Below are 24,643 nucleotides of genomic sequence, written 5' to 3'. Positions count from 1 at the left end.
TCTAACTCTTATGGTTTGACTTAAAAACAAAAACTCAGAAGGTAAACTGTCCATGTCTTTTAGACATGCCAACTGAAAATGAGTTCAATATAGGTTATTGTGAGTTAAGGAAATTACTTGACATTAAAAGGAAAAATGAAAACTGGAAGCTACAAGGTTTGACTACTAAGATTTTAAACAGGTACATAAATACTATTAAGGCAAAAATTTTACTTAGCTTAATGCAAAGTTAAGGATGTTTTCAACCATCTGCAAAATCACAAGATGTAGACACTAATAGGAGAGGCTAAATTGCACAGATTACAAATTTAAGCAATCCTTGAAGATTTCTACTTGGTAGTATCAGAGGAATATAGAGAACTCTAAATCATAACAGTTCCATTTGTGATGACCTACAGAATCTAAAACAGGCTACATGAAACCACCTTATTTTCTTTAATTTTCTGTAACTGTTACTATAGTTTAAAAACAAGATTCATTTAGGAGTTTCACAGTTTTTGACATAAGAAATTTAAATACAATTTTGTTTAAATATCAATACATTCCCCTATGATGATAAAGTAAACAATGAAGCTCCAACCTAGTAAAAATAAATATCTCCATATATATATACTATGTTAGATAAATCTGTTAAATTTTTTTGAAAGATTATTGATACAACCTTTGAAGTTTAATTGAACATCTTAGCTGACTTAGAAATTCAAGTACTAAATTTTATCACTGTGTTGCTGCTGCTGCTAAGTCGCTTCAGTCGTATCTGACTCTGTGCAACCCCAAAGACGGCAGCCCACCAGACTCCCCCATCCCTGGAATTCTCCAGGCAAGAACACTGGAGTGGGTTGCCATTTCCTTCTCCAATGCATGAAAGTGAAGTTGCTCAGTCATGTCCAACTCTTCGTGACCCCATGGACTGCAGCCTACCAGGCTCCTCCGTCCATGGGATTTTCCAGGCAAGAGTACTGGAGTGGGGTGCCATCGCCTTTTCCATATCACTGTGTTACCTGTATTATAATTTTAACCCTCAAAACTATATAAAGTTTAGGCTCAGTAGTCAATAAAGGTTTAAATTCAGAGTTTTAGAACACTTAATTTAGTATAAGTGTTGTCCACATAAGCTGAAATTGTTATTCTGGTAATTTAGCAAAAGGAATTTAAGGCCAAGTATCAGAAGTAATCCCTGTAGGACCTTCTAGAACTAACACCAAAAACAGGTGTTCTTTTCATCATGGGAGACTGCAATGCAAAAGTAGGAAGTCAAGAGATACCTGGTGTTAACAGGCAAGTTTGGCCTTCAAGTATAAAATGAAGCAGGGCAAAGGCTAACAGAGTTTTGTCAAGAGAACACACTGGTCATAGCAAATAACCTTTTCTAACAACACAAGAGATGACTCTACACATGAACATCACCAAATGGTCAATACCAAAATCAGACTGATTATATTCTTTGCAGTTGAAAATGGAGAAGCTCTACATAGTCAGCAAAAATAAGACTTGGAACTGACTGTAGCTCAGATCATGAACTGCTTATTGAAAAATTCAGGATTAAACTGAAGAAAGGAAAACCACTAGGCCATTCAAATAATACCTAAATCAAGTCCCTTATGATTATACAGTGGAGGTGATGAATAGATTCAAGGGATTAGATCTGGTAGACAAGAGTGCCCAAAGAATTATGAACGGAGGCTACATTGCACAGGAGGCAGTGACAAAAACCATCCCAAAGAAAAAAGAAATGGAAGAAAGGAAAATGGCTGTCTGAGGAGGCTTTACAGATAGCTGAGGAAAGAAGAGAAGCAAAAAGCAAGGGAGAAACGGAAAGATATATCCAACTGAATGCAGTGTTCCATAGTATAGCAAGGAGAGATAAGAAGTCCTTCTTAAATGAACAATGCAAAGTAGTAGATGAAAACAACAAAATAGGGAAGACTGAGATCTCTTCAAGAAAACCGGAGATATCATAGGAATAGTTCATGCAAGGATGGGCACAATAAAGGACATAAACAGTTTCCTGACAGAAACAGGACCTAACAGAAGCAGAAGAGATTAAGAAGAGGTGGCAATAATACAGAGAAGAGCTATAAAAAAAGGTCTTAAGGACTTGTATAACCACGATAGTGTAGTCCCTCACCTAGAGCCAGATATCCTGCAGTGTGAAGTCAAGTGGGCCTTAGGAAGCATTACTACAAACAAAGTTAGTGGAGGTGATGGAATTCCACCTGAGCTATTTCAAATCCTAAAAGATGATGCTGTGAAAGTGCTGCACTCAATATGCCAGCAAATTTGAAAAACTCAGCAGTGGCCATAGGACTGGAAAAGGTCAGTTTTCATTCCAATCCCAAAGAAAGGCAATGCCAAAGAATGTTCAAACCATAGAACAACTGTGTTCATTTCACATGCTAGCAAGGTTATGCTCAAAATCCTTCAAGCTAGGCTTCAGGAGTATGTGAAGTGAGATGTGCAAGTTGGGTTTCAAAGAGGCAGGGGAACCAGATATCAAATTGCCAACATTCACTGGATAATGGAGAAAGCAACAGAGTTCCAGAAAAACATCTACTTCTGCTTCACTGACTACACTAAATCCTTGAATATGTGAATCACAACTGTGGAAAATACTTAAGAGATGGGAATACCAGACCACCTTATCTGTCTCCTGAGAAACCTGTATGTGGGTCAAGAAGCAGTAGTCAGAACCTTACATGAACCATGGACTGGTTCAAACTTGGGAAAGGAGAAAGACAAGGCTGTATACTGTCACCTTGTTTATATAACTTATATGTGGAGTACATCAAGTGAAATGCTGGCTGGGATGAATCACAAGCAGGAATCAAGATTACTGGGAGAAATATCAAGAACCTCAGATATGCAGATGAGTGAGTGAGTGAAGTCACTCAGTCACGTCTGACTCTGCGACCCCATGGACTGCAGCCCATCAGGCTCCTCCGTCCATGGGATTTTGCAGGCAAGAGTAGTGGAGTGGGTTGCCATTTCCTTCTCTGGGGATCTTCCCAACCCAGGCATCAAACCTAGGTCTCCCGCATTGCAGAAACTTTACCATCTGAGCTACTGGGGAAGCAAGAAGAGCCTCTAGGGAAGGGTTAAAGAGCAGAGTGAAAAAGCTGGCTTAAAACTCAACATTCAAAACACTAAGACCAAGGAATTCAGTCCCATCATTTCATGGCAAATAGATGGGGAAACAATGGAAACGGTGAGAGATCTTTCTTTGACTCCAAAATCACTGTGAACAGTGAGTACAACCATGAAATTAAAAGACGCTTGTTCCTTGGAAGAAAAGCTATTAACAAATATAGACAGCATATTAAAAAAGCAGAGACGTCACTTTGCCAACAAAGGTTCATTTAGTCAAACCTATGGTTTTTCCAGTAGTCATCTACGGATGTTAAGAGTTGGATGATACAGAAGGCTGAGCACCAAAGAATTGATGCTTTTGAACTGTGGTGCTGGAGAAGACTCCCAAGAGTCCCTTGGACAGCAAGGAGATCAAATCAGTCAATCCTAAAGGAAATCAACCCTGAATATTCATTGGAAGGACTGAGGCTGAAGCTCCAGTTCTTTTGCCACCTGATGCAAAGAGCCAACTCACTGGAAAAGTCCCTGATGCAGGGAAAGACAGAAGGCAAAAGGAAAGGAGGGTGGCAGAGGATAAGATGGTTAGATAGCATCAATAACTCAATGGACATGGATTAGAGCAAACTCTGGGAGATAGTGAAGGACAGGGAAGCCTGGCGTGCTGCAGTCCATAGGGTCACAAAGATTTGGACAGGACCTAGTGACTTAACAACAACAACAATATAACCTCTATATAGCTACAGGCCAACAGTAAAAGGAAATGTAAGTCTTGGAGTGATTAAAACTTGATAACTAACTCTTTTGGGGGCAATGAAACTGTTCTCTCTTGGTTTTGGTGGTGGTTGTACAATGCATTGTTGAAACTCATAGAACAGGGCACCAAAAATGAATTTTACTGTATCTAAATTAAACAGTACATTTTAAAAAATTGTTCAAATAACTTTTGATTTTGGAGTTTTGTCATGCATGTAGAAATCTCCACTTTTATAGTTTTAGAAGAGGAATTTAATTTTTAGAACATCTCCAAATGCTCTAAGGACTTTATGGTTTGTTTTCTATAAAATAATGGCTTCAACAAAGCCTCACTCATTTCTTCTAGATTAGCACTCAAATAACACCATATTTTTTTTTCAAAAAAAGCAACTGAAATGAGTTCAATTAGCTAAAAAGAGTAGAAGTGATTATGATTACAAGGTAAAAACCAACTACTAGACATATAAGTAGCTAAATAAGTTCTCATGGGCCTGAGAGAATCAAGGATAGAAGAAATTTGGTGGTTATTTTGTCTGAACTCACCTTTATTTTAAAATGCATATTATAATATACTCCATAAGAAAGAACTTTTAAAACTTTCAGTTGCTCTAGAGATGCATGAGTATCTCATCCACAGATTTACTGGGGCTCCAAAGAGGCTTAACAGGTATAGTTCAAAGAAGGGATCCAGAAAAATGGAAGCAAACTTTTCTAAAATGTGAATGAAAACCAATGAAATGCATTCAGAAAGTTTATTTACTTGTCCAAGCAGCTGCAGGCTGCTTCAGGACATTTCAGAAGAGAACATGAAGATTTGGATTCTCTAGAGATCAATGGGCAGGGCCAGGACCAAAGTGCAGTGAGGTACAAAATTTAAAGGGCCACCAAATTAAAATAAAAAACAATCCATGATGAATAAAATAACAAAATTCTAAAAGACAGGATCCAAGCTTGCACTTGCATGACCCCAAGAGTGACTGCCTCACTCACCTCATCCTAAGTCTGGCTGAGAGTTCTTGTCTTTTTAAAAATTTTTGATACTTTGTGTATCAAGGATTCTTTTTTTTGCATTAATCTTTTCTCATATAGTGCATTAAAGTGTTATTTATCTTGATCGCTATGTGTTTTTTTAACACTCCCTTAAATTTTGCACCCAAAGCAAGTGCGTCACTAGTTCTGGCCCTGGCAAAATACTTGGAAACAGTTACCAAAAAAATCAGTTAACAGGATTTAATGCCTATGAAGACACTCATAATAAAAGCAATCATAGCATCTAGTTACCTGGCAGGTAAGAAGTGACTTAAAGGAAGATGGGATGGGGCTGCCAGACAGACACACGTGAAGAACAAGATGAAACATGAATTTTATCTAGAGGACTGACAGGAATGATAAAGAACAACTAAAAAGCACTCATTATCTATTAGAGTTATAGCTGAGGTTCACAAGAGACACATAAAAAGTAAAACAAAGGCAGCATACCTTTTTAGAAATGCAAAGTGAAGAGGAACTAAAAAGCCTCTTGATGAAAGTGAAAGAGGAGAGTGAAAAAGTTGGCTTAAAGCTCAACATTCAGAAAACGAAGATCATGGCATCTAGCCCCATCACTTCATGGGAAATAGATGGGGAAACAGTGGAAACAGTGTCAGACTTTATTTTGGGGGGCTCCAAAATCACTGCAGATGGTGACTGCAGCCATGAAATTAAAAGACGCTTACTCCTTGGAAGGGAAGTTATGACCAACCTTGATAGCATATTGAAAAGTGGAGACATTACTTTGCCAACAAAGGTCCATCTAGTCAAGGCTATGGTTTTTCCTGTGGTCATGTATGGATGTGAGAGTTGGACTGTGAAGAAAGCTGAGCACCAAAGAATTGATGCTTTTGAACTGTGGTGTTGGAGAAGACTCTTGAGAGTCCCTTGGACTGCAAGGAGATCCAACCAGTCCATCCTAAAGGAGATCAGTCCTGGGTGTTCATTGGAAGGATTGATGCTGAAGCTGAAACTCCAATACTTAGGCTACCTCATGCGAAGAGTTGACTTATTAGAAAAGACTCTGATGCTGGGAGGGATTGGGGGCAGGAGGAGAAGGGGATGACAGAGGATGAGATGGCTTGATGGCATCACCAACTCGATAGACATGAGTTTGAGTGAACTCCGGGAGTTGGTGATGGACAGGGAGGCCTCGCGTGCTGAGACTCATGGGGTCACAAAGAGTCGGACATGACTGAGCGACTGAACTGACTGACTGACCAATAAAAAACACAAATCTGGAATTTACAGAATAGTTTTCAATTATTCTACATAAATGGGGTATTACAATGTTTGATTCATGTATCACTTGTTTTTTAAGCTCAGACATCTGCTAGAAGCAGATAGCCAACACTTTCCCTTACTATTATTAGCATGCATGTCTGCTAAGTTGCTTCATTCGTGTCTGACTCTGTGCGATGCCATGGACTGTAGCTTGCCAGACTCCTCTGTCTATGGGATTCTCCAAGCAAGAACACTGAAGTGGGTTGCCATGCCCTTCTCTAGAGGATCTTCCTGACCCAGGGATCGAACCTGCAGCTCTTAAGCCTCCTGCATTGACAGGCAGGTTCTTTACCACCTGGGAAGCCCAACAGTTATTAGCACAAAGTAAAAAAAAAACCACAGTGTCTACATTAACACTTTCAATGGAAAATTTCTGAGAACATTAATGAACATATATATATATATACACACACACACACATATATAATGTTTTGTTCGAGGCACTGGCTAAGCACACAATTTTTACATTATAAATAAAACAGATATAGAAAACAAATCCAACAAATTCGTTTCAAGTGGACACTATCCACATTAAGAAAGAAAAGTCTGCCAGCCATTTCAGAAACATTCCACGCACTCTATCACAATCACCACAGTCTTGAGTGCTGTATGCCTAGTTGCTTCAGTCATGTCCGATTCTTTGCAACCCTATGGACTGTGGCCTGCCAGGCTCCTCTGACCATGGGATTCTCCAGGCAGGAATACTGGAGGGGGTTGCCATGCTCTCCTCCAGGTTATCTTCCCCACCCAGGGATCAAACCCTTGTTTCTGGCATCTCCTGCATTGGCAGGTGGGTTCTTTACCACTAGTGTCAGCTGGGAAGCCACTACCACTCTCTTATCCCACCATAATCAATCATTATCCTGGCTTTCATAGTAATCACTTTGTATTTTTAAGCATTTTGTCACCCAAATATGCATCTCTAAGGAAGTTTTTAAAAATTGAGATCCTGAATATCTTTCAATCTCTTGGTCCTTTTTCCATCCCTGTCATTTCCTTTCAATTTTTCTTTCAAGGAACCCTCGACTTGTTGAGTTTCCCAGTCTAGATTTTGCTGATTACATACTCACTGTGCATTTCAACATGTTCTTGTCTTTCCTGTAAATAGGCAACTAGATCCAGAAGACTAGATCAGACTCAAGATTGATTCCTTTAATAGTCTATAGGTAACGTCTCACTATCTTTGCAGTCTTAACAATTATTGCTGTTTAATGTGAGTCCATTCAATCAGTAAGGACTGCAAGATGAGCATATTTTGCCACTTCTTTTTTTTACTGATCAGAATATATAGAAATACTTCCTCTCATCTACTATTTGGTTATCCCAGTAGGAAAGTTCATATAAGAAAGGTAGGATAAATACTTGATTCTTTCACTATATTGTCCAGTTTTCAAGAAAGCAAAATTATTTCATATCCTCTTGAGAACCAATTTTTTTGTTATATATACATATTTCAGATTATTTTCTATATGTTATTATAAGATATTGAATAGAGTTCCCTGTGCTATACAGTAAATCCTTGTTTTTTTTTTCATCTATTTTATGTATAGTTATTTATATCTGTTAATCACAAGGGAATCAATTTCTAAAATATCATCAGGAACTTTTAAATATATTTGATATGTCCCAACCTATTACAATGATCATTATTCAAGCTCAAACTGTTGCATCTCTGGCTAGTGAGAACCTCGCTAAAATGGCTCTTGAGTCCTTTTGATATGATCCCAGTACTCTGGTAGCTTCCTTGACATCTAGCATGACAAGATGATCCAGGCTCATCTTGAACATTTCCTGCCCAAACCTGGAAGCAGAAATTTCTCCACAAAGCTATTTGCTTTGAAGTGAGAAATGGTATTTCAGTGTCACAAACTGAATGCTAAAGATACTCATTGTTTCTAGGCCTTTTCAGTAGACAGAGCTAGGAAATAAATTTAAAGCTAAAATACTTCAAGTTCATATTGATATTTCCAATTGAAATGTGATATAATACCATAAAAGTTTTTCCTTAGCCTTTTTAGTATATATCTGTATTAACTTTCTTCCATACTGAGACCTGGAGTGCAAGGACACAGGGAATAAAATTGGAATATCCCATACTCATGTATTGTAGCTGACATTATAGTCTCTGAAAAACAAGTATAGATTGCTATATAAAACTTGATGTGTTTATTGAAAGCATCAAAAAATGTTTGGCATATTGTCTCTCAATTCTGCTGTTTTTAAAAATAGCTATACTATATCTACATTGTTCAAACATAAGGCTTTTACATAGTGTATCATCAACCTCTCAGCCTTTATTTTGTGTAAATACATATTTAATATTCACAATCAAGTCTTATGTTGATGTCTCTGTTTTGGTGGTCTAAAAGTCAAAATTCATTCTTTAATACTTTGTCCATCCAATACAACTTTCCTTGACAGAAATATTCTGTATCTGCACTGTCCAATACAGTGCACATGTGGCTTTGAGCACTTGGTATGTGGTTAGTGTGACTGAGCAACTGAAGATTTATTTTACTTAATAGTAATTATTATTAATAAAGTGTCCTATGTGGCTAGTGATTACCTTGCTTGAAAGCGTATCTTTAGTAGATTTTTCAAGAAGTACTCATGAGAACAATATTCTCTGAATTCGTATATATTACCCTTTAAGCCTGAAAATGTTTGGTTGGATATAAAATCTTTGGTTCACATATCATTTCATTAAATGTCACTCCATTTTCTTCTAGCTGAAGCACTGCTGTCAAAGTTGGATGACTATCATTTTATTTCCTTTATACTCCATAGGCTCTTTTATCTAGATAAACAAAGCACTTTCTTTAAGTCCAGTTGTTTTACTAGAATATGCTGGTGTTGGTTGTTCTGGCTCAGTAATCTCAGTTATGCTGAGTGCTGTTTCAGTATGTGGTTCTAAAGTTTTTTTTTAATGTCAGGAAAATTTTCTGAATTGTAGATTTTAGTACTCTTTTCCCTTACGTTGGTTTTCTTCTTCAGAACTTCTATCAGTGCTGGATATCCTTTGCCTAACTTCAATATGTCACTTTTGAGTCTCTTTTTTTTTTTTCATTTTAGATTTACCCCTCTTTTACATCTTTCTCTTAAAGCATTATCTACTGTATATAATCGGTCATGTTCTTTGTAGTTTAGTCTTCATTACCAAAATGACTTTCTTCCATTTCTAATACTTTTCTGAGTTCTTTCACCTCCTCCGAATTTTTCTAATCCTGATTTATGTTTTAATATTTTGTATTATTAATGTCTTTATCTCATTTTGAAATAGTTGTTAAGTTCTGTTTAATGTACACATGTATGACATGCTTTTACTGTCTACAGGGATATCATCATTTTCCCCTTAAAACACCTCTGTATATGTTTATGTAGGGCTTTTCTTTCATTCATTTTTATGTGAAATTATTTTTCACAAACTCTGAAAGGAGATGGAATACAAGAAAGCTCTTCTAACTTCATATGACTCTCAACTTCTTTTTATATAGTGCTTAAAATATGACTACTTTCTAGTATTCCTTGGCTCTGTTCTCCACAACTTCAGTCTGGACTTGCTCTTTTCCCTATCCTCATCAGTTCTGATTCTACTCCCAGGAGTTTCTCCCCAGTGAGGAACACTATCCCAAAAGGTAGTCCTGCCAAGGTCAGTTTTGAGAGTTCTTAGGGGCCAAACTGTTCCAAGCCCTTCAGTCCCTTTACCGTGTACCCAAAGCACTCACCGAGTATTGGAGAGGTCAAATCCCTTTCCAGCCCTAGCTGCTCCTTCCAAATTGGCTGCCCCAATTTTCAGTGAATTCTTATTAGCTCTTTCAGGGTTCTTCTGTTCTCAGGTTCATCAGACAACATCCCCGGTGCTTCTGTCTTCTTGCTCCCATATAGACCCTGACAGCATGCAGGTCTCGTGCCTGGTGGTTTGTCCCTACCTGCTTAAATTTTAAGGTTCATGGGGAGACCTTGTCACCTAGTTTTGTTGTTAAGCATTGTCCAATGGGTTCTGGTTTTGCTATTTCCATTTTTATGTGGTGACACAGACTGAAAAGCTATGCTGTGGTTGCCACCACTTTCCCAGAATTCTCTTGAGAATTTTAAACTATATTAACTCAATGAAATTTTACAACAACTTCATAAACTGGTACTATGAGTAGCTCCAAGTTTACAGGTAAGAAAGATTCAATAACTTGTCCAAAGTTACATAGCTAGTAAGTTGTAAAACAAAGATTCTAACTTAGATCTCTTAAATTCTAGAGCCAAACTTTTCATTCTGTAAGAGTGTGAAACACCTCTACCTTAATTTTAGTATAATAAAACTTAACTCAAAATTTGAAAAACTAGTACAAGTACTCTAAATTTTCAATGGGGTAGCAAAATGATAGCTATGAAATCATATCAAAGCCAAATTTACAAGAAAAAAAATTGAAGCCCTCTCAAATCTCATGGATTCCTCAACTATAGAACATACATTATTAGTAGGTTAAACAAACTTAATACTGGAAATTCAAGTAATTTTATCTAATCACTAGAATTGCTGTATGTGCATGTCCCTGAATAGAAAAAGAGGCTTCCAAATTAAGCAACCACTAATAACCTACCTGGCCTGCCTTGTGTAGGTGGAGATACAAACAGAGGCTGTATAGCATTCTGTGAGGAAACTGAAGTGGTACTACTAGCTTGATTAGCAGCTGCACAGTTAGGTAAGGCTGGAGCTGGAACATTATTGGCACAGGAAGCTGCAACTGCTGCAGAATTTACCATCACCTGTAAGTGTTGAAGAAATTTTAGAACTCTTAAGTTTGGTTTCTCAAATAATATTAGTCTCTTATCTGATCCTAAATTTCAGGAAATAGTATTCTGATAACACAAAGAAGTCAATCTTCATGTAAACCTAATACAGGAAGGTTATTTCTTTTAGAAGATCCCAGATTACTTTGAGAGCTTTACTTTTTAAATATTTTTATGGAAAGGTAATACATTATTATTCAAAAACCAAGTATAAACTTGTATATACAATGAAAAATTTCCCTCCAACCCCTGTCTTCTATCTGCTTAGCTCCTCTCTTAACAAACAAATAACCTCTGGGTTTCTTCAATATTATCCAGAAATTTATATTGCATTTTTAATATGCATATATATTTCCCCATACAAATACACTTAAAAAAAAAGTGTTCTTTGCTTTTTTTTAAAAAAAACTCTGTAAGATTGCAATTTGTTTTTCTGATTAGGCCACAGCACCCAATACAGGGCTGTGCACAGAGAGATGTTCAACAAATGATAATAGCTTCTTCTTCATGAATACCATCCTTACTTGCAGTCTCCATTTTCTTATTACCCATTGCAATGTGGTTGCTACCCTCTCTGGTTCTCAGAAATTATATTCAAAGTCACAATGATTTCCATGACAACAAGTCATAGTAGACTCTTTTTAGTCCTTATGTTGCTTGACTGCTTGGCAGCAACTGACACTATTCATTGAAATTTTTTTTTTCCTGGACTTCCATAATAATACATTCTCCTGCTTTCCTCCCTCCTTGGCTATTCCTTCCCTACCCATTTTTAAATGGTGATAGGCTCTGTTCTAGAAGTTCTTCTCAATCTCTTCCTTTTCCCAGGATGATCTTACTAACTCCTATGGTTTCAGCTACCTTTTTGATGCCAGCTCCCCATTCTATAGGAAAGCTTTACATTTTAATTTTCAGGAAATGACACAGACTTGACAGGTAACTGACATTAACTTATTCATTATAGAAGAGGTTCAGAGTAGAGAGACTATGAATAGTTTAGTGTCAGCAGGTAGAAAAGTGTCTGAAACAGTAGATGATCAATTTGTTAATAAATTTACTAAATACTGTGCCAGGCACCAGGAAGTACAAGAATACTTAAAATATGAATATAAGCAGCTTCTTTGAAGTATGATGAAGGGAAAAGAGAACAAAAAGAAAACATTCATTTTCCTCTGCTCAGGCCACTTCAACTAACTGCAAAATAAAAAAAAAGATTACCTTCTGGGGGTAGTTGTATGAGGTAACTGTGTCCTGAGGAGGCATAGAACATGGTCTTCTAGCCTGAAGAGACTTTAATGAATACACAAATACAAATATGGGGAAATCAAGAAATTAAACAATACACCAATAAAAGATCTTCTTTGTTTTAATATCTCCTAATATTAAGTGAAACCGATCTGTCCTAAAAGTATTCAGATTTGGAAGTGACTACTATGATAACACTCCAAAAGGCATCACTCTAGTGCCCGACTAAGGTACTGTTCTATTAGGTTGGTGCAGATGTAATTGCGGTTTCAGACTGTGAATTTTAAATCATTGTAAGTAGGCTCAGACACGTCTTTATTGATAAAAATAGGAACCATTACAATCAACACATTTTTGCCAATGAGAAATAAGCTTGCTTATTCTTTCAGCGTAAAAAATCTATGCTTTGGAATTTGACAAACTCTGGAAAACACTTTCTGCATCCTACTGGTTGTGGAAGTGTTCTCCCTGCAAAACATTGTCGATATGCTTGAAGAAGTGGTAGTCAGTCAGCAAGAGGTCAGGTGAGTATGGGAGATGACGTAAAGCTTCATAGCCCAATTCATTCAACTTTTGAAGTGCTGGTTGTGCAACATGTGGTTGGGTGCTGTCGTGGAGAATGCAACCCTTTCTGTTGACTGATGCCAGCTGCAGGCATTGCAGTTTGCAGTGCATCTAATTGATTTTCTGAGCATACTTCTCAGATGTAATGGTTTCGCAAGGATTCATAAAATTATAGTGTATCAGACTGGCAGCAGACCACCAAACAGTGACCATGACCTTTTCTTGGTGCAAGTTTGGCTTTGGGGAGTGCTTTGGAGTTTCTTATTGTTCCAACCACTGAGCTGGTCATCGCCAGTTATATAAAATCCACTTTTCATTACATATCACAATCCAATCAAGAAATGGTTTGCTGTTGTTGCACAGAGTAAGAGAAGATGACACTTCCAATGATTTTTTTTTTATTTCAGATCAGCTCATGAAGCACCCACTTATCAAGCTTTTTCACCTTTCCAATTTGCTTCAAATGCCAAATGACCACAGAATGGTTGACACTGAGTTCTTCAGCAACTTCTTGGATTGTTGTAAGAGGATCAGCTTCAATGATTGCTCTCAATTGGTTCTTGTCAACTTCTGATGGCCGGCCACTATACTCCTCATCTTGAAGGCTCCCAACTACTTTGCAAAACTTGTTGAACCACCACTGCACTGTATGGTTGTTAGCAGTTCCTGGGTCAAATACATTGTTGTTGCGAGTTGTCTCTGCTGCTTTACAATCCATTTTGAACTCAAATAAGAAAATCACTCGAATTTACTTTTTGTCTAACACCATTTCCACAGTCTAAAATAAAAAACAAACTGCACATAACAAGTCATTAGCAAAAAAAAAAAAAAAAACCCTGAGAAATGCACATTAAAATAATGTATAACACAACCACATTTATTTAAGAATGTATTCCAGTACAAAGGCAAATTTCAACAATACAAAAAAACCGCAATTACTTTTGCACTAACCTAATATTTCCTACTGTAGAAATCTTGATCATATCCAAGTCTAGTTGCAATGCAGATACTAAAATGTAACAGAGGACTGTAATTTAAACACTTTCTCAGTGTCCTCTCTTGCCATAAAAAACTCAAAATCAGGAGCACCAGCAACCGTGTTGCTAAAAGAAAGAAGTCCATCTAAAGATACAGCTTGAAACAAGGGTGGATAACTGGTCAGATGCATCCTACAAGCAGGATGTAGTATAACCCAAACATCATTCTCCTTTGGTTCAAGACCTTGTCTTTGTGAAAGCAAAAATGATTTTAAAGGACTCAGGATTACGCATGACAGATTGTCATGACAGGAAAATAAACTAGCAGCAGAAACTGGTACTCATAGTAAGAACACAGAAGAAATCAGGGGAAGTAATTACAGAAAACAAGAGGAACCACAATGTGAGAAAGACAAGCACAACTTAACGTGGACCTGAAGAGTGAACATTTCAGAAGTTTGGTTTTAAGTACAGCACAAAGTAAAAGTGTTAGTCACTCAGTCGTGTCCAACTCTTTGCCACCCCATAGACTGTAGCCAGCCAGGCTCCCCTAATCCACGGAATTCTCCAGGCAAGAATACTGGAATGGGCTGCCATTCCTTTCTCCAGGGGATCTTCCTGACCCAGGGATCGAACTCTGGTCCAGGGAAGCCCCAAGTGCAAACCAAATACCTGCCAAAAGTGAACTCAGCCCTGGCTCAGAAGGCCCAGTGTGAATTCCAAACATTTCTAGGGAAGGATTTAGGTGATACTTAGGCATGAAAGTAAGAATAATAAATGCTGTGGTTAGAAGAAGAGTCTGTGCCTGGAAATCTTTAAGTTCTGCAGAGCTCCTCTCCTCTCAGAATGCTGTGGAAAAATTACTTAGAAACTTGGTGACTGGGGGTTGGGAGCAGAACACATCATGAAGAGACTGAAATCTACTGGGGATGTATGATAAACTAAGTTCAGAGCAAAAAGGAAGATGTAACAAATGAAATTAAACACACAAAAAGAAAATGTCTACTGTCATCCCTGAAGGTGAGATTTTCACTTGCCTTTTCAACTTGGGTGGCTATTTCAAGAAATGGTATAAAAAGAGTGGGAAAAAAAAGCATGTAATACTGAGACTAGTAATGACAGAGGGAGGGAAAAAACTATTTCTCTAGCAGGGACAAAGGAAGGGAAGGAGAAATAATGGGAAGAGAATTATATATCACAGTTTTCTTCACCTTCCTAAGATGTATTGCCTAAACAGTAAAAACAAAAATTAAGTACATGAAGCTATCTATCAAAGTTTAAATTAATCACAGAGAACAGAAGGTAGTCATTCAACTTCTTCACAGATATTTCCAATTCTCCTCCTAGGTATATGGGTATGTTGCTCTTCCTGGCCTCATCTAGTTAGGTATGGCCTTGTGGCTTGTTTGGACAATGACATATGAGCAGAAATATTGATACCCAGTGTTTAATTTCCTTATCTTCAGCTCTGCCAAGATGACTATGAAAGTACATGGTCCATCAGCTTGGGTTCTTGAGTGACTCTGATGAACAAAAGCCTGCTACCAACCTGCACTGTTCCTATAACATTAGTAAGAACAACTGTGTTAAGCTGCTGAGATTTTTGGGGGACTGCTGCCACAGCATAACTTAGCTTGACCAAAACAGTAACTGGTAACTAAAATTAGGGTGCTGCTGTAACAGAAACTTGACGAGAAGATTATGAACTTGTAGCTCTTAAGGGAAGAGGTTTAGGAAACAGAACATTAGTTTTTTGTTTTGATTACTGCTGGCAGATTTTAGCAAGGTATTTTAAGATGTGTAAGGAAAAGTAGTTTGTAGGCAGGAATAAAAGGGAATAGAATTCTTGAATACTGGGGCTTTTAGGGTTTGAAGAGGTAACTAACTGCTTCAACTCAAAACTGTAAAAGATAAAATTGATAAATATTTTGAACAACAAAGAGAAGTTAAAAGCTGGCCTTGAAGCAAGACTCAAATCATTAAAATATGACTGCACTAAGGTATCTCAAACCAGGAGTACAATTAAGGATATAACATCCAGTTAGTCCTTGCATTTGGACAAAATGGCTCATGGGGAAAGTATTCAAAGGTTATGACTCTTCTATCAATGATTGATAAGCTCAAGGTATTTGCACTCAAGTAGAGAAACAGGGATAAGAATGTGATGGAATGTGTGTCTTTGTTGCTCAGCCATGTCCGACTCTTTGTGACCCATGTACTGTAGTCCACCAGGTTCCTCTGCCCATGGGATTTTCCAGGCAAGAATACTGGAGTGGGTTGCCATTTCCTCCTCCAGGGGATCTTCCCAACCCAGCATCGAACCTGTGTCTCCTGCATTGTAGGCATATTCTTTACACACTGAGCCATGAAAGGAATAAGAATGCAAAGAATTATAGCAAATCTAATGTCAGTATGGCTACCGGCACATGAAACTAACAGGAAGGAATCAGAGAAGCTGTACAATAAATTAATCACACAGCCAAAGAAACCATGAGCAGAACTAAAACTATCCAATTAAGATTAAAACCAGCCTTGGGCTCTCAATTTCCTATGAGTAAGAAGCAGTGTGAGGAAGCTGCTCAGCTGCCAACAAGGATTATTCTCCAATGCCTGCTTCAAACACGGCCAAGGAAGGAAGGGCTGTGGCATAATCAAGAGCCCCAGTGAACAATTAACCAGGGAGCTTCTCCAGGGAACAGTCCCAATGCCCAGGATGGGGGCCCTCAAAATGTCTGTCCAGCATGATGTCGAAATACTACAGGCCAGTAACTTTTTTTCCCATTCTCCCTGGATCTGATGGGAATTTCAATTGCAAGTTTTTAGTCCCTGGTCTACCACTGTAAATTGGGTATGTAGGGGGTAAATAACTTTGTATCTTTGGTTTTAGGCCTCCAGATCAAGAGGAACCATATCTAGACCCAATACAAAGAGTACTACACATTTTTCAGAAACCTTGGGCTCTGAGTTTAATCACACTGAAGTAGATTTTGGGGTTGCCTCCTTTGACGTGGAAGGAAGTAATCGGTCCGTATGAGGGAGTTTGGTTAAATGTTGTAATCCTTAGTGTTATTAAAATATTTCCAAGTTTTTGACTTCCAGGCACAGAGAAGTTAAGAGTCTCAAGGGAAACATGCTCAGTCCAATGAAAAAGAAATGGAAAAGTAATTAATACATGTCACCTCCATGTGGAAGCTATAAGAGCCAGTGCACCATTCACTACCTTTTGTTTCCTGTCTTACCAATCATGTATGGAACTTCCATCAGCCTAAGCCCCTAAGCAGAGCCCTCCTAAAGACCTCCACTATGCAAGTAGCATAACCCAGAAATAAACTCTTGCTCAATTAAATACCTGAGATTAATGACCCATGACAAAATCCTCTAAAAAAATCATCACTGCCAATGTTCAAATTTCCTCTTGTATCAACACATATTAGGAACATCTAGGATAATTTCCAGAAAAATGTGATTTTAGTTGATCTAATTTCTGGGTCTCAATTTCTTCATCTACAAAATCAGAATGATACCCTAATACCTCATAGGACTGTTCTGACTTAAACACATTTAAGTGCATAGCTCTTAGAACAGTGCTTTAGTATACAGGAGCTACATGTGTTTGTGACTATAATTAAATACCTACCAAGTTTGCAGTAGATTCAGCTGTGCTATAAACACCTGAAGTGTCATAGTCTGGGTCTAGAAGATATAACCAAAGTACAATAATGAGCATTATTTTATAGTTCAAAATTTTATAAATAATGAATATCAGATCTCACTGACCTGAAGGATAAATATATTCTTCATGATATCCCCCTAAAAAAAAAGACAGAAAAAGTGCATTTATGTAGAGCTTTTTGCTCAGCAGCATCAGATGGCCAGCACTTGCTTTTTCTCAAGTTTTATGGGTACATGTTCAGAACTAAAATGTATACATCCTTGAAACAAGTGATTTAAAGCTTTCATAATAGTCAACAGATATTAGTCAGACTGGCTATAAACAGTACAAATTTCTCCTTTGAAAATTCCCTTGCTTCTTAAGAGTTCAGGCAGACGTGAAAAACCCAGCTCTGTCCAATTCTGGCAGTAGATTATGGTGATTAACTTCACTGGCTCTGGAGTTAGGACTGTCTAGATTTGAATCTTGAATAACTATCACTTTAGGCAGGTTATTTAATTTCTGTGTCTTCATTTCTTCACTATAAAACAGGGATAATAGTACCTAGCTCCTAGTGGGGTGAAAAGAACATAGCATGATGCTTGACATACAGGAAATGACTTTATACATTATAAAGTAATGTGACTATAATAACCAATAGGTTGCTTAGGTGAACATTAAAGGAATATGTCATACCTCATCTATTTTTCAGCCTGATACAGGTATATAATACATTGAATATCAGTTTGTTGTCAGAAGATGGCTTAGAGGACTGAAGTACTTTTCTCTAAGACTGCTATATCATTGAAATTCAGAGAAAATCAACCTTCAGTTGGACCGCTTTCCACCAAATAAAACCCCAAAGGTCAAAAGTGGATTTGATTCTTAAACATGTCACTTATCAAATACACATGCAGGCAGCTCCTCCAGAAAACAGGATTTAATGTGAGAAAAAAATACTTGGTTACTCTAAATATGCCACTATAGGTGAACAGTACATCTGAATGTACCCACCACACTAAAAGAAATAGACAAAGGGTCATCCTGAGTAAAAGAGCCAAGAATACGCATACATAAGCGCAGTCATACACATACATGTACAAATTCTTCAAAGATCATTCTTGCTCTAGATATTTTGTCTTCATTAAATTCTTAAAAATATCTATTTTCTTCATCATAAATAGCAGCAAGAAGAATATAACAAGAAAAGACGCTGACCAGTAAGTCAAATCATTCAGACCTCATACCTCCTTAATCCACCCAATTCCTCCAGAAGCGTTTCAGTAGGCATATATCATTTTACAGAAAAACAGTTAAAAAAAAAAAAAAGCACACTTCACGACGCAAGGCACTCCTAACAACTATTAACGGTGTGTGTATATATACACATATATATACTTTAAAGTCAGATAAAACCAAGTTCAAAACTGATCTCTGCCAGTCACAAAGGACCATATATTACATGAATCCTTTTATGTGAAATATCCAGAACAGGCAAATCCATTAAGACAGAAAGCAGACTGATGGCTACCTATGACTGGTAGCAGGGAAGGGGATGCTGGGGGGATAATGGGAATGACCACTAATAGGTAAAAGTGTTAGTTGCTCAGTCGTGTCTGATTCTCTATGACTCCCTAGGGTGTGGCCTCTCAGGCTCCTCTGTCCATGGAATTCTCCAGGCAAGAATACTGGAGTGGGTTTCCATTCCCTCCTCCAGGGGATCTTCCCAACCCAAGAACTGAACTCAGGTCTCCTGCATCGCTAGCAGATCCTCTACTGTCTGAGCCACTAGTGAAGTGAAAGTTGTTCAGTCATGTCCGACTCTTTGGACCCCATGGACTGTACAGTCCATGGAATTCTCCAGGCCAGAATACTGGAATGGGTAGCCTTTCCCTTCTCCAGGGGATCTTTCTAACCCAGGGATCGAACCCAGGTCTCCCACACTGTAGGTGAATTCTTTAACAGCTGAGCCACTAGGGAAGGCCACTAATGGGTACAGGGTTTCTTTTTCTAAAATTGATTGTGATAATTTATGCAACTTCATGACTATACTGAAAGCCACCGTTTTCACTTTAAACACTGAATTGTACATGTTAGGTGAAGTGTACAAATGTGTAAGTTATATCTAAGTAAAGCTGTTATAAATAATCAAATCTCTGCCATTTACCAAGTATATGATTTTAGCCATGTCATTTTCCCCTTTGAATCTCAATTTCCTCATATATAGAACAAAGATACACATTCCTCAGAGGGACAAAGTATTATATTAAATTTTAAATATAATTGCTTAGTACAGCATATGGCCATTAGAACTCAATGAATAGTGATGTTCATAAATCAAATAGATTTCTTCAGGAAAAGAAATTATTTCATAGCAGTCTTGTAAAATAACAATCACGGGAAAATCTAAAGTAATTATACAAATGGTATGGACAACATAAACAGTTCCTTACTAATAAGAATAGATACTTCCAATACTGAAATCTCACCAAATCAAAACTCACTGAAGACCTATCAGAGAACTGAACATTTTAACAATGTAGTGACCTCACAGAAATAGAAGTCTGTCTTTCTGAAAAATATCAAGACATCTTGAAAATCTAGCAAGCTCTGATACAAGAACTGATAACTTTCAAAATGAGCTGCCAGAATGGAGTGGGACCCTTTCCAAACCAAAACTTTAGCCCTGTTGTACTCATACCACAAGAATCATCTTTTTAAAAAAACACTCTCTGACATAAATCACAGCAGGATCCTCTATGTCCCACCTCCCAGAATACTGGAAATAAAAGAAAAACTAAACAAATGGGACCTAATTAAAATTAAAAGCTTCTGCATAACAAAGGAAACTATAAGCAAGGTGAAAAGACAGCATTCAGAATAGGAGAAAATAATAGCAAATGAAGCAACTGACAACTAATATCAAAAATATACAAGCAACTCCTGCAGCTCAATTCCAGAAAAATAAACGACCCAATCAAAAAATGGGCCAAAGAACTAAATAGACATTTCTCCAAAGAAGACATACAGATGGCTAACAAACACATGAAAAGATGCTCAACATCACTCATTGTCAGAGAAATGCAAATCAAAACCACAATGAGGTACCATTTCACACCAGTCAGAATGGCTGCTATCCAAAAGTGTACAAGCAATAAATGCTGGAGAAGGTGTGGAGAAAAGGGAACCCTCTTACACTGTTGGTGGGAATGCAAATTAGTACAGCCACTATGGAGAACAGTGTGGAGATTCCTTCAAAAACTGGAAATAGAACTGCCATATGACCCAGCAATCCCACTGCTGGGCATACACACCAAGGAAACCAGAATTGAAAGAGACACGTGTACCCCAATGTTCATCGCAGCACTGTTTCTAATAGCCAGGATATGGAAGCAACCTAGATGTCCATCAGCAGATGAATGGATAAGAAAGCTGTGGTACATATCCACAACGGAGTATTACTCAGCCATTAAAAAGAATACATTTGAATCAGTTCTAATGAGGTGGATGAAACTGGAGCCAATTACACACAGTGAGGTAAGCCAGAAAGAAAAACACCAATACAGTATACTAACGCATATATATGGAATTTAGAAAGATGGTAACAATAACCCTGTATGCGAGATAGCAAAAGAGAAACAGATGTATAGAACAGTCTTTTGGACTCTGTGGGAGAGGGAGAGGGTGGGATGATTTGGGACAATGGCATTGAAACATGTATAATATCATACAAGAAACGAATTACCAGTCCAGGTTCAATGCAGGATACAGGATGCTTGGGGCTGGTGCACTGGGATGACCCAGAGGGATGGTATGGGGAGGGAGGTGGGAGGGGGGTTCAGGATGGGGAACTCGTGTACACCCATGGCAGATTCATGTTGATGTATGGCAAAACCAATACAATATTGTAAAGTTAAAAAAAATGATAATAATAAAAATAATATACAATAACATAAAAATAAATAAATAAATAAAAAATATTGAACTGTAACTGACTCACCACTGTCACTCTGGCCATCACCCTCCTCTGAATTCAAAGGCTGTTTTCCTGAGCTATGTCCTCGCCTTGCAACACAATATCTCGAAGAAGCAGGAACCATTGTAGAGGGCCCTCCAAGATTCTGTACCAAAGAGATACACACAAACACAATGCCCCTATATAGTCAGAGAAAAAGCTACAAATATTTAAAATGTACTTCAGAATCAAAAATATGGGAGGAAGTAATGATCAAGAAAACAAAATTTTAGCCCATACTTATATAGGCAAGTCCATCTCTAAGTCTCTTCTGTTGCTGCTGCTAAGTCACTTTAGTCGTGTCTGACTCTGTGCGACGCCATAGACGGCAGCCCAACACGCTCCCCCATCCCTGGGATTCTCCAGGCAAGAACACTGGAGTGGGTCGCCATTTCCTTCCCCAATGTGTGAAAAGTGAAGTCGCTCAGTCGTGTCTGACTCTTTGTGACCCCGTGGACTGTAGCCTCCTAGGCTCTTCTGTCCATGGGATTTTTCAGGCAAGAGTACTGGAATGGGGTGCCATTGCCTTCTCTGACACCTCTTATGTAAGGACAGCTTTAAAAATTTCCTCTCTAATTTTTAAAAGCTCTAAGATGAAAATCCATGTTTTCTAGGAAGGGCTTTATTTGGTAATTTGCAAAATAGCTAAAATGTATCCACATTACATTAAAAAAAATAAAGTAAATAGCTTTGTGAGTAAAACTCTGAACTACTTACAGGTAAAGCTGGATAAGCAGTTTCATTCCCTTCTTCAACTTCATAAAATGTAATGGTTTCTTCCAAGCCCCTGGGCATTTGTCCATTCTCTGGAGCAAAGCTAAATTGGCATTCCTTATTCATACAATGCATCTGGCGGTGACTACGTCTAAAGGAACTTAAGTTTGCAGAATTAGAAGGGGATAAAAAGATAAAATATGATACTAACTTGTTTCTAAATTTCTAAATACTAGTTCAAATGCCTCTATGTTGACACTTTAAAAATATTAGTCCATATATTTATTGCACAGCAATAAAGTCAAACTTACTCATTTTCTCTAACCTTCCACACTTAAAGTTCACTTACCGAGATCTATAGAAGTTATCATAGCTCTGGCAGCACCTTTTACCTGGACCAGGGTAAAAACCGACTTTAGGGCCTGCCATGTTGTGCCTGTTTATAAAGCGAGATGAATCCCTAAGAATAGGGGGGAAAAAACAGAACTCTTTTTTACTGCTGCTTGAGTAGTCAGTCTTTGTAGTTAAACAGAATTAACATATCTTTCTAAAAACAATCAAATTGAAAGAGTTTTGCTTTCCTCACTACTGACATTAGGCCTATCCATTGTTTTTAATTGAAGTATAGCTGATTTACAATGTTGTATTAATTCCTGCTGTAAAGTGATTCAGTTATATATATATATATATATACACATACATTCTTTTTTCCTATTCTTTTCCATTATGGTTTGGCCTATTCATTATTGATAGATTCAGTGCCATATACATGGCACTCAGCTTGATGGCATTCTATCTTCTAGCATGTTTTCAACTGCTCCATATTCTCCTAGACTGTGAGAATACGAGTCTTCCATAAGTTTGCCAAGAATTTAAGTATACATCATTTCCATTCTCTATGTCCCTTCAGGTAGAGATTGTAAGAGAAATCTAAACTATTAAGATATTTCCAAGTTCCACCATAATTCTGCCCAGGAATTATTTCCAATGTCTAAACAGAGATGTACATTATCTTCAAAGTTAGTTAAGACCTACCTGGGCATCCCATATCCCCGACCTTGTCTCTGAGATGAATGTTGAGGATGAAAATGTTCATTAGACATAACATTGCCAGCTGTCTGTGAGTAGTGCATTGGAGGGCCATGCCCATAAGGCATACTGTGCTGAAGCCTGGGTGGGAGAAGGGGTTCTTCCCTGCTGTAAGCCATAGTCATATAAACCTCTTTCCCTCTAACTTTCTTGAACATCTTCTTCCGTTGCTTCATGTCCATCTCTGACATAGCTTTCAAGAAAACAAAGCAAAAGACACAGCTGTGTATAACGGACTTTTGGACTCAGAGAGAGAGGGAGAGGGCGGGATGATTTGGGAGAATGGCATTCTATCATGTATACCAGTCTATGTCTGACGCAGGATACAGCATGCTTGGGGCTGGTGCATGGGGATCACCCACAGAGATGTTATGGGGAGGGAGGTGGGAGGGGGTTTCATGTTTGGGAACACATGTAAGAATTAAAGATTTTAAAATTTAATAAAAAAAAAAAAAGAAAAAAAAAAAAGAAAACAAAGCAGTAAGCAATAAGCTTCATAACCAAAGCAAAAGGTCCAAGGTATCCCACAAATGTCTAGAACACTCAGATGTTTTTCTAGGAAATCCATATGAATACAGGGGAAGAAATGTCTGTATTTTCAAAGGATGTACTAGAAAAAAAAAAGGATGTACTAGGTGTTCCATTTGGAAGGGCAAAATGAACAAGTAACTTGTTATTGATGGACATCTCAGCACTGTCTTTAGTATAGGCAACTTTTGTCATCAAAACAGTTAGTCGTTCAATTTCCTATGTTACTATTATCCAAGAAATCATGCCTATTAATATCTCTGGTTGCTTCCATGAGATGCTTTCCTAGTTCTTTGAGAAATCTTTTCAAGTTTTAGAGATTAAAGTCCACCCCAGCTTAAGCTTAAACAAAGTCACCCACACAGTAGTTCTCAGGTAGGGACAATTTTGCCCCTTCCCTCCTTGTGGCACATTTGGCAATGTCTGGAGACATTTTTGGTTCTCATAACTTGAAGAAGAATGCTGCTGGCATCTGGTGAGCAGAGGCCAGGGATGCTGCCAAGCATCCTATAATGCATAGGACAGCTCCCTACAACAAAGTATTATCCATCCCAAAACTTCAGTAGTGTCAAAGGAGGAACTCTAAACCAGGATAAGACTTAAGTTACAGCTTTAAAAATAAGTGCAATGTAGGTAAGTACAAGAAGAGGACAATAATAAAACTTTTAGTATACAAACCTATTTCTGGGATGTAGCCCCCAGAAATTTTCTGGTAACTTCTTCCTTTCCTACTGGGCATAGCATTCCAGGCAGGAACAGGTGTCACTTGGGTAACTGGTTTTAAGTCAACTAGTGGAACAACATGCCTTAAAGGTACAGATAACAACATGAAGCCACTGTAAAACAGTCAATTCTCATTTTATACACATCCCTCCTGCTTCATTTTCAAGTGTTTTCTACTTAAACCTGTAACCCCTAGCC

General features: G+C 37.9%; 1 protein-coding gene across 1 annotated transcript in view; it reads right to left on the bottom strand.

Annotated features, from left to right (window-relative positions):
- Positions 1–24,643, bottom strand: part of ALG13 (ALG13 UDP-N-acetylglucosaminyltransferase subunit) — a 78,743-nt gene that overhangs the window by 11,226 nt on the left and 42,874 nt on the right. The window contains 9 exon segments of the mRNA XM_068962033.1: positions 10,749–10,914; positions 12,157–12,228; positions 17,362–17,417; positions 17,502–17,534; positions 21,377–21,497; positions 22,109–22,265; positions 22,455–22,565; positions 23,141–23,387; positions 24,401–24,528. Coding sequence (XP_068818134.1) covers positions 10,749–10,914; positions 12,157–12,228; positions 17,362–17,417; positions 17,502–17,534; positions 21,377–21,497; positions 22,109–22,265; positions 22,455–22,565; positions 23,141–23,387; positions 24,401–24,528 — 1,091 coding nt within the window.

This window comes from Capricornis sumatraensis, chromosome X, assembly GCF_032405125.1.
Source record: "Capricornis sumatraensis isolate serow.1 chromosome X, serow.2, whole genome shotgun sequence".
NCBI lineage: Eukaryota > Metazoa > Chordata > Mammalia > Artiodactyla > Bovidae > Capricornis > Capricornis sumatraensis.
The sequence above is the reverse complement of the archived record's forward strand: the minus strand, read 5'-3'. Positions and strand labels throughout refer to the sequence as shown.